The sequence below is a fragment of the Condylostylus longicornis genome, unplaced genomic scaffold, assembly GCF_029603195.1.
Source record: "Condylostylus longicornis isolate FDR11 unplaced genomic scaffold, ASM2960319v2 ptg000137l, whole genome shotgun sequence".
NCBI classification, from domain to species: domain Eukaryota; kingdom Metazoa; phylum Arthropoda; class Insecta; order Diptera; family Dolichopodidae; genus Condylostylus; species Condylostylus longicornis.
This window is the reverse complement of record NW_026578105.1, coordinates 1439040-1455911: the sequence shown is the minus strand read 5'-3', so window position 1 is coordinate 1455911 and position 16872 is coordinate 1439040. Positions and strand designations below refer to the sequence as shown.

General features: G+C 21.4%; 2 protein-coding genes across 4 annotated transcripts in view; both read left to right on the top strand.

The window, feature by feature from the left end:
• The first annotated feature begins 414 nt into the window (after positions 1–414).
• On the top strand, positions 415–2966 carry LOC129615543 (gamma-aminobutyric acid receptor-associated protein). The gene is made up of 3 exons (XM_055530781.1): positions 415–722; positions 2278–2475; positions 2565–2966. Exons 1-3 carry the CDS (start codon positions 633–635, stop codon positions 2631–2633), a joined length of 357 nt encoding a protein of 118 aa, XP_055386756.1. The 5' UTR covers positions 415–632; the 3' UTR covers positions 2634–2966.
• Positions 2967–5249: 2283 nt separating this feature from the next.
• LOC129615555 (vacuole membrane protein 1) overlaps positions 5250–16872 on the top strand; it is a 35271-nt gene continuing 23648 nt past the window's right edge. Inside the window, exons 1-2 of one of the 3 annotated variants that reach the window (XM_055530799.1) lie at positions 5250–5708; positions 8240–8292. In XM_055530799.1, coding sequence (XP_055386774.1) covers positions 8242–8292 — 51 coding nt within the window. In that variant the 5' untranslated portion in view covers positions 5250–5708; positions 8240–8241. Of the gene's footprint in view, positions 5709–8239; positions 8821–16872 lie in introns of all 3 variants that reach the window. The other 2 variants (XM_055530798.1, XM_055530804.1) reach the window with 2 other exon arrangements.

Genomic DNA, 16872 nt, shown 5'->3' with positions numbered 1-16872 from the left:
GTATTCTCACTGTATTCAGGACATTAAAAATTTTTCTCCTAATAGTTCGGTTAAAGGCACAAACCATACAAAAACAATCATAACAAAATATTTTTCTTTTCTGACCTTGAAAAAAGTGAAACATCTGACAGATGCTTTTTGTTAATATTATTTCCTTTCATAACATACTGATCCAACATAAAGCTAACTTTAACTGACGTCTTATTTATATATTAAATTCATTCCATATATTAATTATTTTGGGTCTAAACACTTATGTTTTTTAGTTTAACACAACCTTTTTGAATATTGTATGTCAAATTTAGTACTAATTTTAGAAATAATTTCTATAATATTCGAAAGATGTCATATGTGCTGAAATGAATAAGATGTTTTGAATGTCATGCAAAGTGCTGCCATCGTAGCACAGTGCAAAAATTGTGAAAGCAATTTATAAAAAGCTAGGTAAATTTTATTCCGCAGCAAAAATTTATTCGGAAAGAAATAAAACAATTAAAAAACGCATTTAATTAATAAATATTTTTTCAAGTTAAAAAAATTTAACTAAACAAATTTTCGATTAAACGAATAGTTGAAAGGAAAAATTAATCGAAACCTTAATTCTACTTTAAACACAAAACAAAGGAAAAAAAATGAAATTTCAATACAAGGAAGAGCACCCGTTTGAGAAAAGACGAGCAGAAGGTGACAAAATTCGACGAAAATATCCAGATCGAGTACCAGTATGTATTTTTTGATTTTCATTTTAATTATTTACTTTAAATATATTTAAATAAATTTTTTTTTAAAAACATAAAACCAAAATGGTGGAACTTTTTCATAAAACAGAAAAGCTCTTTAAATGTATAGGCAAAGGGGATAATTGAATATTTTCAGCTGATTCAAGTTTATGTACCTATATATGAAATACATTTTGTTTTACCAATACAATTCATTAATTACGTTTTTTATGCTTGAGATTTCATAACAAGTAAAATGATATAAATTAAAATAGTCAAGCAGAGGGCTACATATGTTTCATAATTTTGGTTACTTATTATGTTTGTAGATACATACATACATATATACAAATGTACATGTTTATCAGGAAATATTTTCTTGTCTTAAATCTTGATTGGAAGTCTCAACTTAATTTCACATAATATTTTAGATATTAAAATGTCTATATACATATTTACGTATAATATCTACATGTAATTTTTTGTTTTTAAAGTTAATATTTTCGTAAATTTTTAAATTTAAGCAAGGTCACTCACTTATACTTAAACAAAGGAAAGTCAAATTGTTGTTCATTAAATATTTTTGTTCTTGATTTTTGCAAGTGTTTGTAACTTTTTTTTTTTTTACTTGTCATTACTCATGAATTTTTTTTTAATAAGAAAGCTTGAATTTTTGTTAATACATCAATAGTTACTTTTTAAAATATGCATGTTTGCTAAATTTTTAGTCAGCAATATCAATAATTTATTTTTTGTTTACAAAGACACGTTTTGAAGGCAGTTGTGTTTAATTTTTTTTTAATAATACAGATACTAAATAGATAGACCTACATACCATCATAAATAATATAAAATATCTGCACGTTCATATTTTATGAAACAAGAAAATATACAATTAAGTTTTATAAAAAAATACTTGGATTTTCTTTTTGAACTAAAATCTAGTTTTTTTTTTTGATATGTAGCTGTGATACAAGCCAATAGATTAACTATTTCGTCATTGTTATTAATTATGTTCTGATACCTACAATATTCAAAAACTTGAATGACTAACTCATAGAATATAAATAGAAAATATTAAAAGGTGATATTGCAAAATTATAAACACACACTTGCTTGGTTTTTGATTTAGAAAATTTTTTTTTGCAAAAATAATTCTCCCATTACATTCATAGAAGAATGTAATGGTACCTATACAAAAAATATAGTTTTGAAAAGGTTACTCACTTAGAAATAGTTTGAGATCTAACGTAATTTAAGATTGACAATTAAGATTTTATGTTTTATTTTAAGTAGAATAATTATTTTACTAAATAATGTCGTTAGAATGTTTTAAAACAACTTACAATAAAAATAAACAAAGGATTACAAATAAAAAATTTTTTAATACATGTCCACCAGTATGCCTGAATGAAAAAATGTATTACCTTTGGCAAGTTTGTTGTAAACTAAATCTGCTTTTTATAAATTTAGTAAAAATTTTATAATATTAAAGTTAGTGGTCTCTAATATAAAAAAAAAATATTTTAAAGACTTTATTTTTCTCTCTTACAATTAGGTAATTGTAGAAAAGGCTCCAAAAGCCCGTATTGGTGATTTGGATAAGAAGAAATATTTAGTACCATCTGATTTAACGGTAGGTCAATTCTACTTCTTAATTCGTAAACGTATACATTTACGTCCTGAAGATGCACTTTTCTTCTTTGTGAACAATGTCATTCCACCAACATCAGCAACAATGGGATCTTTATATCAGGTAAATAAATATTAATATTTAAAAATATTAAAGAAAATTAATTTTATATCATTTAACTATTTTATTTTTTTTTTTCATTTCATTTTAAGGAACATCATGAGGAAGATTATTTCCTCTACATTGCATATTCCGATGAAAATGTATATGGTAAAATGTAATTTTTGTTAATAGTAGATTGAAGACAATTTTTCTAAAAGAAAGAAAAAAAACCTTTTTAAAATATGTATAAAATAATTATGTTCTTAATAATACAAGAAAGATAAAATACTATCATAAATTCTGTATTTTTTATTTCTACTATATTTTTGTTTTTTGTTTAACTTTTTGAAAACATTTAAATAGATCTTTTTCAAAAAAATTCACTTCAATTTTAAATGTTTATTTCTTTTAAGTAACACTATTAATTAATATGTTATGAACTTGCTAAAGTAATATTCAAAATTTAAATATTAATAGCTCTTGTAAATCTAAAATTTAAGAACTTTTAAATTGCAACTTTTTTATGCTGTTTTTTTATTTTAATTTTTTACTTGAATTAAAAAATGAAATTAATTCTTTGTGTTTACTTGTAGAAATTTTATATAATGGTTTTTTTTTTTTGATGAAATTAATATCAAGTTATATTTTTTTTTTGCTTTTTCTCAATTATTTTACTTATTGTTATTAAAAAAATTAATTCTTTAATTGTCACACAGCCACAAATGTAGAAAAAGTTTAATGTAATTTACTTTCTTAAAACTATTTTAGTATGGATTTTCTTCCTTCGCCTGTGTGATAATTAAATATTCTCAATTATTTACTAATTAAATTTGGTAAATCTAATATTTTTAAAGAAATGTTTGTTTTTTGAAAATCTACAGAATTAAACTTCAATACACTTTGAAAATTGTAAATAAGTTGCTAAAAATTTGCACATTACTTGTTTTTAAGAAAAAAAAAAGGAAATAATCGCTATTACAAAATTTATCGTAAATTATAAAATCAAAATAATGTATTTGAACTTCAAGAATTGGTAGTTTTCAATTAATTTTTGAAATAAAAAATAAATATAATATTGAATATCTATTTTGTATTATGGATAAACTTAAAATATATATATATTAATATATATACAAAATATATAAAAGAGAGAAATATTACCATTGGCTATCTTTACCTTTCAATGTTTGTGCAGCGAACAGAATATTAAAATATTAATAATTTAAAACTTCAAATGACGGTAGATTTATGAATAAATAATAAGGTACAATATTTTAAAGTAACAACTAGAGAGGACACTATACCAAAATAATAATAAAACACAATATAAAAATTTTTCTATAGTTGTGTTTCTCAAAATTTGCCGTCATTTAGAAGAATGAATTTAAATATTTTTAAATATCGCTGAAGTAAAGGCATATAATAATAAAAATTTTAATTTTTTGTAATTAGGCATTATTTTTAAAAATTGTATTAATTAAAAATGATACATGAAAATTTACTGTGTTTTTAAATTATAGGTATATGAAAATATATTATGTAAAATAAAAAAAAATCAATAAAAATTATAAAAACCAAAAAAAAAACTTTTATTTTAGTTCTTAATTGTAAATTTAAATCCTTAAATTTAAATTTTATTTTAGTTCTTAATTGCAAATTATAAAAAACCAAGTGTTATAAAAGATTTTGTCATATTTAAATAAAAAACTCAAAAAAGTGTTTATAGCTTTTTCATAATCGAGTAATATTATGAAGTAAATCAGCATCGTTACCTATTATTACCTAAAATTTAGTTTGCGATATACGTATATGCTATACCTACATATTAAATTTTTTTAAAAATCTGACAGAAAATCTTCTGATATGCAGATAAATTTTATTTTGGTCATCTGAATAAAGTATGACAATTTAATTACGATTTAAAAATAACGGAAAAAAAAGACAGAAAGAAATAATATCAGAAAATCGTTCCGAAACGAAAGATATCTTTCTGAAATGCAATCTTTGACTTGATTTCTATTAGATGATTAGAATATTTGTATGCATATACATAGATATACATATATTTAAATTGTAAAATTGCGATAGACCACAGTATAGAATTCGATTAAAAATCGATTACATTCAATCATCGATTTTAGTTGATAATAGCTATTGTTAGGGAATATTATAACAGTGACATTTGTTTATATTGAACATTGTAGTGATGGAGTTAAAAATCTATTGAGTGGAAACGTGTCCTAATTAACCATTAAATGGTCTAATGTGATGTACCGTTAGTTTATATAGTTTACCTATTGTGACCTATTTTTTTTTCGTATCAGTTTAAAAGAAGCAAAATTTGTTAAAAAGTGTAGAAAATTTAACATACTCATATTTATTAATCTGTTGATTAGTATAACTTTCACTCTTCCGTGTATTTAGTCGTTTTGAAATGGTAATGTTTTTCCAAACTAAAATGTTTCGAATTCGATATATTTTTAATGGACAACGTGAAACAACATATGAATAATTTTTCACATAAAATTTTAAATTTTAAAATGTCAATTACCATACGAAATTTAAAAAATAAAAACCTAAAATAAAGAAGTGAAAAGAAAATACGAATTTTCCCTACAAACCAAAATTTTTATTTTCTAGTTGGGTTAAGAGTGTTTAATAAACTTATGAATTTTTTTTTTTAAATTTTACGTAAAAATTATTTACAAATGAGTGACAACCCTGGTTACCTGATATTGTAAATTCACCAGCAAACGTAATGAAAAAGACAGTTTATGAAATGTCAGTGATTGTGTCAGTGTGGTGCAAGAAAGAAGTTTGTGTAAATTTTAATTTCTTTGCAAAAAAAAAAAAAAACTATGGCTTTTGATTGATATTTAAAATAATTTGATTGATAAGAATTTTGTAAATTAAATATTTGAAATATATATGAAATATTCAGATCTAAGTATTGGTTATATAAAATAAAAATTTAAGATTCCTTTTTTTTTTCTAATTTATTAAATCAATAAAAGAGTTTTTTTTTTGTGAAGCTACTAAAACGGGTTGGTGTATGTGTTTGTGAACTTGAGTGGTTCGATAAAAGTGAAAAGTTTTTAGCATTTTTGACAAAATAAAAGTTTCTGTATTGCAATATTAATTATTTAAAAGAAGATTTTCTAATAAATTTTGAAAACCATTCAAGTACATTAAGAAATTTTTATTTATTTTGTAGCCGGAGAAGTGCTTGCTCCCGTACAACAGCAGAATTTTAGGTAAGATTTACATTATGTACATACATGAAACATTTTTCTTTGAACAAAAACTAAATTAAATGTTTTCTGCTATGTACCTACTTTAAAGTAAAATTATACTAATCATACTAATTTGCCATTTCTTATTATTTTATTTTAGTTTAGTTTCTGTAATATTCACTGTAAATAATTAAATATGATACTACTTAAAAAATTATAAGCAACATACACCACATGAAATAAAAAATTTATTAAAATAGGAAAAAAAAATTTACACACTTTCTTCAATAAAATCAGGTGATTCAATTAAAACTAGTTAATTTTATTATCCTGGAAAGTGTTAACTCTTAGTCGTTATATTTATATATATAAAATAATTTGTGCGGCTATCACTTATATTGATATATCTAACGATTTATATATTTTTTTTTTTGTAAAGAATCAGAAAAAAATCGATAGATTTTAATCCAATATAAAACTATATAATGTGTTATGTGTTTACATAAAAGAATATTCTATTATATTATATTCTTGCAGGAATTTTGATATACATATACGATAAATGGATATAAGTTTAATATGTATACATATTCACACTATTAGAAAGGTATTTAAGTATACTTATATATACATATCTATATTTATGAATAAAAGATTATTCTATCAATCATCTTTCATTTTTTAATAAGTTTAAAATATCGTTTTGTTCTTGAATCAATTTAATTAAATTATTTTCAAAGAATGAAATAACTTCTGTTAGCATACATATTAATTGTTTAGTTTATATTTATTTATATAGCTAAAAACCATCATACCGTATATGATAGATCAGGGTATGCAGTATCATAATAACATTTTAAATTAAATTTATTTGGAAGGGAACGTAATGAATTTGAAAATATGAAAATAGAGCTAAAATAAAAGGTGGTAATATTTCTTTCAATAAATTATGAAAACCTGCATATCTACTTATTAATAACTAAAAAAATTACAATTTACTTCGTAAGGTATAGTTAGGTATACTTACAAAAAAGTTTACTTATAGATATCGATTATTTGACTTTTCCTTCAACGTTTAAATAAAATAAAATACATAAAATGGATATTTTATTTGAATGGGACATGAGTTCGTGGAATAGAACCGATTTATCATTTTAATTTGAAAAATTTTTTAAAATATTCTCGATTGTTTATTTATTTTTTTATATTTAATACCTTTATTAATTAATAAACGTAATGTAATTTACGCTTTCTGTGAAATTCTCAAATGTATTTGAAAAGTTTCAGAATATTATTATAAATCTAGTCTTTATAGTAGGTACCACTCAAAATAATTGTTATATATATAATGTTTTTGTTTAATTTCATTGTATATACTTACATATGTACATATAAATAAATATGTATAGCAAATCAATTTTTTCATTGTTATATATATATATAAATAAAATAGACTATTATGCATTGCTTAAGTTAATCATCTTCACGTAAGTAATCATTGCTTTTAAATTTAAAATTTGTGGTCAGTTAATTAGTAGGTTCACTGTAATAACAAGATATACAATTGTTTAATTTCCTTGTTTATCATTAAACCATTATTATTAAATTTTAAAATATTAGTAAAATTTATTCAATTGATTAGAATAAATATTAAAATTAATATTCGGACTTAATAGAAAAAATTGTTCGAATAACACTTCTTCCAAACGTCGGTATTTCTTTTTAAAAAGACACAGTTTTAACACCTTATGAGTAATGGGTTAAATTTATTGTTAATGAAAAAGGTAAATAGCTTTGAAATAGCTTTTATTTTGTAATGTTTCTTTAAATATACTCTAATTTCATAATTAATTGAAATTAAAACATTTTTTTTACCTTATCTTGTTTCCTTCTTTGCTTTTTATTAGTTAAATTCATAAAAGATTTCTTATATTTTAAAAAACAAGAAAATAATATTTTCTACTCAGGTTTAAATTCAGTTTGGAAATATTACAAATCTTTATCTCGATACCCGTAAATATTCATACATTTACTTAATAATAATAAGTTGGTACCTACTAACCAAAAAATATTTTTTATCATTAAAAAATCCAAAAATAAATTTAATATTTTCAGGAAAAAGAAAAATTCTTAATTTGTAAAAGGAATTCTTAAAAATTTCATGTTTTTCAAAATACATTTGCAACAGTAGTTTTTAGTATAAAATTATTTATATATTTTCATTTAATAAATAGGAGCCTTGAATCTTTAACTTAAATAATGCAAAATTTATTTGCAAAAGGTAGTGTAATAATTTATCGATTTAAGTACGAATTTTTTTTTATTTTATATTACAGTTTTTCTTTTGTATTACTTACTTAAAAATTTTATATAAGTATGTATGGTAATTTTATTTTATTTGAAGTAAAAATATAAGTATAATTAAGAGAAATATAAGTACTTAATGTGTATTTATATATTTATAAAATAAAAATTATTATTTTAGAAAAAAAAAAAATATAAATTTAATTCTAATGTTTTATCCGATACATATATATATATACTTTTTTAAGATATGCCATCCAGACGCCGAATTCGTCATGCATCTACAAATAATACACCTCAGGTATTATTGAATAATAACAACAGTACCAGCGCGACTAATTCAAAGAATATATCATTTCAATCTGGTGGTGGTTTTAACAATAATTATAATACTAATAATTCTAGTCAATCATCTTCATCATCCCATAATTCATCTTTTTCCAATAATAATAATAATAATAAAAACAGTAATAACAGCAATAGTAGTAATTATTATTTTACTAAATCTGATAATACTAACACAATTACAAATAATGATGCTAATTTATCATCACATATTAATCACATAAATAATAATTTAAATACAAATAATAATTATAATATAAATAATAATAATAATAGTAATATTAATAATGGTAAGAATATTATTTTAAATAATAATTTAAAACAACACAATAATTCACTTTCAAATGGTGGTGGTGGTGGTGGTGGTGATGGTTTAACAGAAAAACAAATTCGTAATGCTTATTTGTCGACATTAACTAAAGAGCAATTAAAAATTGAATGTAGAAAACGCGGACAAAAAACAAATGGAAATCGCACTGAATTGGTAACTATTAATATTTAGAACATGGAAAAAAAGTAATTGTTTTTTTTTTTTTTTCTTTTATTAATTTTATTCTCTACACTTAAACAAAGAAGTAGAATATATTTTTTCTTTTATTTGATACTTTTTTATACACTTGTCCACATTTTAAGCATGTGCATAAATTTTTTTATAAATTTCATTTCAAATTTACATACTTTTTATAAATTACAATTTTATTTATTCAGTTTTAAAAATGCGGGCTTTTATTGAAGAAAATTTTTCTCTGATCCTATTTTGGTACCACATAAGTTATAAGACTAGTTTTTCTTTGTTTTATATTTTACATTTGTGCTTTTCAGTTTTTATATAAATATATTTTTAAAATTTTAAGTTTGAAATATTCAAAATTTGGGTTTACTTTTAAAATTTTTATAGTAGTAAGTACAAAATTTGAAAATCTTACTATATTGTATGCAGAAGCAATTGAATTGAAATACTTATACCGATTATAATGATTATTTATCCGAAAAAAAAAACTATTTAAACGCATGTTGACTGTCCTTCCTAGGTTATCAATCTTAGTTTTTTTTACGTTTTAGTTTTTTTTATACATAGTAATCGTTACCATATTTTAAGTATATATTTGATATACTGACTGGATTTGATGTTGTTATAAATATTACTTAATTTTTAAAATTATTTCGGTTTTTGCAAGATTGAAATTATAATACGTAAGTACTTAAGGCATATCTAAAATCTTAGACGGTAAATTATAAGGACTTTTATGAAATTTGATCTATATTATATACATATATAAATTTTTAGTCTCATTATATAAAATTCATAAAATATTTTATGATTTTTAATAAAATAGCTATGTAAATTTATTAACTTTCAATATTGAATTTTCAAAAATATATTGAATTTTGAAGATTTTTAATTTCTTTAAACTTATTTAGTTGATAAGAGTTGATTTTGATTTATTCCAGTCGCAATATACATACGTCTTAAAAATATTGTTGTTCGTAAGTTTTTTATTAGACAAGGTGTTGACAATTGATGTTATTTAAAAACTAGCGATTTTTATGTCTCTTTTAAAAGTCAAATCGAATTGTTTATAAGTATGGGGTTGTGAAATCGTGTTCAAAGAAGAATTCTTTGATTTAATTATTCTAAAGATACTTGTGTTTGGAAATGCAGCTGAAAATAGCACATTTACGAGTATATTGTTTTCATTTCAATTTCATTTCAATTATTGTACTTAAAATAATGTTTTTAATTAAAAAAAAAAAAGTAATATAAAAAAAAAAAACAAAAATTGTAAAATCAAGTGTGGAATATTGTTTGCTTCCCTGTTAAATGAAACGTTCTTCAGTTCTCCTTTTCTTTTGATTTGATATTATATTTGTGTTTGTTCGATATTTAAGAGTACAAATAAAGTTTTGTAGATCAAAACCTATTATTTTCAATAAAAAAATGTTATAAACCGAATTAAATTCTGAGTTTATAAAATATTTTTAATTATTTTATATGTAAACAATTGAATAAAATTAAAAAGAATATTTATTTCTTATTCTATGCGATTATTGTTTACTGTAAGATTTAAAATTCTCAATTTTTTGTACATAAAAATGTATTTGTATATATGTATATACGTCTTATAATTAAAACAATAAAATTTGTATTCTTTTAATGGGTGTGTACAAGGTGATTCTGTAAAGAACACAATGTTATATATCGTCATTTAATTTATGGCATCGAAAAGTGATAAAATTTTTGAAATCTCAACGATTTCCAAGATACAGGAAATTTCATTCAAATTTTTCACGAAATTTCTATTTGCCCAAGCTATTTTGCTTATAATTTCCCTTCTGAAATGAATAAAAGATGTATATTGTATTCTTTATTGAATCACCCTGTACTCATATATACATATGTATGTACTTAAATATACAAGTACACTCATATTGTGTTTATTCAAAATATTTATGTTATTATATTTTTATATGAATGTTTATATAAAACTAACATTTTCAATTTATTTATTAAAAAAACATTGACCTTAAATATATAATTATGTTTAGTTGCTTTTATAATACATTCAAAGGTATAATTTTTCAATCTAGCATTTAAAAACGACAAAAACAACAAAAAAGAAATGTGTAATTTTATAATTTGGCTTAAACATTTTTTATAAATTTAGAAATAAATTTTGTAATTTTAATTTATTTTCTAATATTAAATATTTTTTGGCAAGATATTTTGCCAAAAAAAATATTACCAAATAATATTTTATTATATTAAAATATGTTTAGATTTTTATAATTAACGGGATTATTAATTTATGAATGTGTTTTGTAATTAAATGTTACATACATGTATGTATGTGCTACAACAGAATATAAACGTATTTATAATGACGTTATAATGATTTGTATAAAATGTATTTATACTAATATAAATTAAATCAGATCTAAGTAGTTTATTTGCTGTAACAGTGAGTAATATCAGTGTTGCATGAAGCAAGCAAAGTATTTTGTTTAAGTAGGCGCAATTTAAACACAAAGAAATTAATTTTTACAGGTTCTTCAACTATTTTCCTTAATAAGTCAATAATGTTTAACATTTTAATGATTATTTTAATAGTTATTCTATTAAGTAATTTATGAAAGATGAAAGTTTTACCCCCCAAAATTTTTGATCTACAATATTTTAATGCAATTTAATTTATTTAAATTAAATCAATATTATCAATAAATTATGGGATACGATCGTAAAGATATTAAGTTACAAATATAAAATTTTAAAAACTCTTAAAATTATTTTGTTGTTTCATTGAAAGTAAAATTGACGGCATGAATTGAAGGTTAAAAAACCTTACCTTTGTAATTATTGTTTTTTTTTTTTCTTTTTGTAAACAACTTACAAATTAAAGCTTAAGCAAGAAAAAAAGAAAGTAATTTTTACTTTTGTACGTGTACATGTTTTTTTTTTAAATTTATTTAAAAATATGGAAAAGGAAAGAAAAAATTTAACAAGGTAGTTTGTGATTTGAATTCGAATATGGCTTAATCTTTTATATATGAAAATGACTTAAAAGTAAAAACAAAAAATAATGATTTTTTTTTTTTTGTTGAGGTAGCATAATTTTACATTTTGCATAAGAATACAATGCTTTTTTTTTTCAAATTCTGTAATATTTATGTTTCTGGTTTTTAGTTGATGATTGATGTACACGTATGGAAAGTTGCAAGTGAAATATAACACGTCAACTTATATTTTTGCTTTTTTTATTTTGTTTGTTTATGTATGTATGAGTATTGCATATTATAACGTGACAAATAATTTTAATATTGGTGTTTTAACCTTTATAGTTTGGCGCATGCTTTATCCATGTCGGCTTTGTTTAGAATGTGCAGCAATTAAACAATTTATTTGGTTTTTAAAACTAGGTTAAAGTTACATAATATTTTGTAATATAATATTAAGATTTTGAATAAATTCAAGAATTAATATATAATTATAAAGTATTAAAGACTTTAGTATATCAATATTATTCTTTTATTCTAGTATTAAAGATAACTATAATATTATAAATCAGATTTCGTCAGTTTCTAGTCTCTTTCCTGACATTAATTAATTAAAAAATATTTTATATTTTGTAAATTAAAAAAAATAATTCATAAGAGTTCAGACCCGATTCTATTGTTGATCTTAAATTGAAAATGTTGTTTTAGTATAGAAAAAGGAAATTATGATCGTCTATGTTTTGTAATTTAAAAATTAATATTTAATTATTTTTTTTTTTTATAATTGTCTTCTATTTTAATTTCGTTCTGCTTTTGACATACAATGTGATTAACATTTACATTTATTTTTTTTACGAAATAAATGCCAACTATTATTAAAGCTAAATATGTTAATGAATTGATTGATTAGCCGCTTGTTAACGTTGAATACAATGGAATTTGGCATTGCATTTTTTATATATATGTAAATGAAAAAAAAAATTTAGATTTACAACATATTATAAGGGTGGCATTTATTTATATTTTTAGAAATTTTTTTTTAAATTTTTGATTAAATATTTAATGTACTATTGATTCTGTACCAAAAATAACATCCAAATAAATTTAAGTCCAGAAATTAATGATATTTTAAAATTTTGTTAATTCTATACTTTAATTGTATGTTTTGAATTTTGATTTAAACTTATTAAATTTAAACAAAATTGTTTCTAATAAGACGTACTCAAATTCAGTACCTGCTTCAGTTTAAAACAACATAAATATAATATTATGTCAGGTTTCGTCAGCTTACTTATAAGCTTTATAATGGATACTTAGATCATTTTGATAATCTGAAAAATATCCATTATCTGCTTACCCTTTATTGTATAAATTAATATGATGTCCTAGTCTTAATTGTCAATTATATATTTTTGATTATAAGGGGAATTTTGAACAAGTTCTTAATTTCTAAAAGATACAACAAAATATTTTATTATATTCTCTTATATTTTTATGTTTCTTTTAGATTAACCAATTTATTTTTATTAATTATTTTTAGATTCATGTTTATTTAATGTACTTAAACATCATTTGGCGGTTATTTTGCAAATTGTACTTCCCCTTTTCTTGTTCGTTTTTATAACATATTATAGGCAGATGAATTTTCAAAATGTAAGATTATAATATATACTTACATACATATATATTTTCGAAAAATTTTTGTATACAATTATGTAATTTAACAAAATAATATTATATATGAGTGTAAAATAATAAAAATGTAAAAGATCGTAATACTTAATAGGACTATAGAAATTTGTAGAAATAGGAAGCATAAATTGATCTTGTATTTATTTTTCAGTTGGTACACTATAATTAGTGTAAATACTATTACTTACGAATTAACACTAATTGAAGATAAATTTGATAAGAAACTTTGTACAAATACAAAATATGAATAGCCCTTAATTTTATTTTACAAATTCTTTTTTAATTCCTTTTCATTATTTTTACATTTTTCTAATTCAAAATAGTTTAAAAGTTGATAATTTTTGAATAATTTATGAACGCATAATATGAATAATTTTTTACATAAGTAATTTAATTGCTGCAATTTTATTAGGTAAATAAATGGTTGCAATGAATCTGTAAATATACCACTCTAGTGTACATAAAATTGTACTCTGTATACTGTATCAATAACTCATCGTAGGAATAATAATAATAATTTATTTTCCATCTTATTTTCTAAGCAAATATAAATATTGTGTATTTAATGAAGTAAATAATATAATTACGTTTGAAATTTCTGTAAAATAAACATTTAAATATGTGAAACATTAAATTATGCACAAAAATGTTAAAGAGGTCAAAAAAACTGAATGTCTTGTCAATTGTTATTGTTTCAAAATAATTTGTATTAGATACTCTATTACTTTTCGTTGCATATAGTTATGGAATTTGTGAATATAATTACAAGAATATTATATGAATGAGGAATAGTAAAGAAATTATGTATTTTAATTTATATTCATAATTGCAAACATTTATATTATAAATTCATTACAATTTTTTAAATATATTTCAAAGTAAAATAAAAATTTTCACCACAAAATTGTGAATTTTGCTTTTGTTACCCGTTTTTCATAAATTTTAATAATAATTGCTTCTTGTTTAGAATTATAGTTACTAGATATATTTGAAATAAGAGTTTCTACGCAAAATATTTAGAACAAAAAGTACTTCTTATAGTTTATAAATAAAATAAAATAAAAAAATTTAATATAAGTTTATTTTTAAATTATATATTAAAATAGATATTAAGTATTTCGATGTTTTTCTTTTTATATTTTAAAATTATATATTTTTTTTTGTTTTTCTTTATTACTTAAATACAAAATAAACACATTTTAGTAATTATTGCTGGTAACACAGATAATTGACAAGAACACACGTTTTTATTTTATTCTAGATTTTCGCTTGTTTCGTGTTTTTTTTTTTAATTTAAAAATTTTTTTTTTTATTTTCTACAATTTTGTAAAATTTTCTTTACACAGCGAAAAATTTAAGTATAAAAATTCAAAATTCAATATCTTGAATTTTTCTAAATCACGTTTGTATGCTAGAGTTTTTATAAGTATTTTGTGCAAAACGATTTTTCATATACAGTACATAAAATTTGTAAAAATGCTCTTATAGTTCATGTTGGCTGATCGTACTTAGTTTTGAAAATGTAGCGCGTTTTTGTGACTAACACTCCAAAAAGCAGTTTGTTTTCATGTAAAGAACTTTGAAAGACTACAAATTACACTCAAATTGTCAGTATGAAAATTAATATTGCCAACTGACATAACTTAAAGATACAATTGAAAAGTTATAATTATGAAGTGGAGATAAATTTTAAAGGCATTATTTAGCTTTAAAAATTTATTATAATTGATGCAATGCTGTCAATTGTTTTTAAAAGTAAAGCTGATTCCTTCAGTTTTTAAATTTTCTGCGTTAGAAAAGCGCTGACAAAAGTAGAATTAAGTTTTAAGATCTGAAAATATGAACTAAACCTTTGTGTACGTTCTTAGTAAGTTGTTTACTTGGTGGAAAATACAATTTTTTTTTTCCAAAAACAACATAACTCTTTTTCCTTACCCAAAAAGGTATTCGTAGTTTTAAAAATAGCCTCAATTTTGTTGTCAAACCCAATTTAATAAAAAGGAAGAATAAATTATTTTGCATGTAAATCGCTTTGCAAAAATATTTATAAAAACAAATTTGTATATACATATATGTAGTTAAATGTATACATAGTGTTTAGAAAAATTAAAGTTATTTAAAAAAGTGCGATTTTTTTTTGGCTCAAAATAATTTTTTTCATTATCATGAAACTCTATTTTTGTATTTTATATTATTTTTTGAATATTTTCAAGAAATAAGTGAAAAATTTAATTTTTAAAATTAAATGTGTGTTGTTACCAAGGTACTAAAATTTATGATGTTATCCTATAACATTTGTGTTTATTTGCGAAAATTTAGCATGATTTAAAGCGAGATTATTTAGAAGGAAAATAATTTTGGTGGAAGATGTTTTTTTTTCTCTGTGTGTATTTTTCGTACAGTTATGTATATATTATTAAAATTTTTGTTTAACCTGATCGTGCATTGTTGTATCAATAAAAAATATTACGTGATGATATATATACATGCCTATACATATTAAAATACATATGTATACATAGTATTTAAGTCTGACATACATGCACATTAATGTTTTACAACTTTCGGAACTACTAAAATCATTATTGAATTTTATTCTTTATGAATTCAATTTAAAATTCTAAAATGTGGTTAGGGTTTTTGTACATTACATACATTTTTTATGTAATTTTTTTAATTGTTGAATTATTTATGAAATATTTCAGTCCATTTTCATAATAAAAAAAAATTCTAATTGAATATGGTTGGATTTACAGAATTTTTTGTTACGGTTAGGTTTTTTTTTTACTTCTTTTGATTTATGTGTTTTTTTAATCAGAGCAGAAATTTTTCATTCTTTTAAAAAAAAAACATTTTAAATGAAAATTGAGTTTTTTCTTTTCAATTTTTAAAATTGTATTAGCTTTAGAGTTAAAGTGTTGTCAATTGATAAAAATTTTAAAAAATTTTATCATTCAATTCTTTCATAAATTAGGAAATTTGGAATATTCAATTCAAAATAAATAACTCTTTAAAAATAATTTTTAGTGAAATCCATTCAAGTCCCTTGTCAAAGTTCAGCAGAAAACCCATAGTCGACCCCTAAGAACTCCTCCATGAAACTGATCAGAGCGAGATAATTGAAGAGCACGTATTGCCACTCCCAGTTCTCGGCATCCGCAACAAATATCTGATGAAGAAATACCCAGCCTTCTTGTTATCTTTCCTAAAAAAAAAAACTCTGAGATCGAGTTGGCATTGTAAAAGAATTCTATGGGAATTGTAAAATAATTTTATGCTAATATAATTGAATTTTATTTAAAAAGAGAAATTTTTCCAAATTTTTATATTTTTTTCATAAAATAATTTTCTA

Excerpts from the sequence above, each read along its gene's own strand:
- LOC129615543 (XM_055530781.1), top strand. The coding sequence starts at position 633 with ATGAAATTTCAATACAAGGAAGAGCACCCGTTTGAGAAAAGACGAGCA. Across the intron at positions 723-2,277 it reads AATATCCAGATCGAGTACCA|GTAATTGTAGAAAAGGCTCC; the intron begins GTATGTATTTTT and ends TCTTACAATTAG. Across the intron at positions 2,476-2,564 it reads CAATGGGATCTTTATATCAG|GAACATCATGAGGAAGATTA; the intron begins GTAAATAAATAT and ends TTTCATTTTAAG.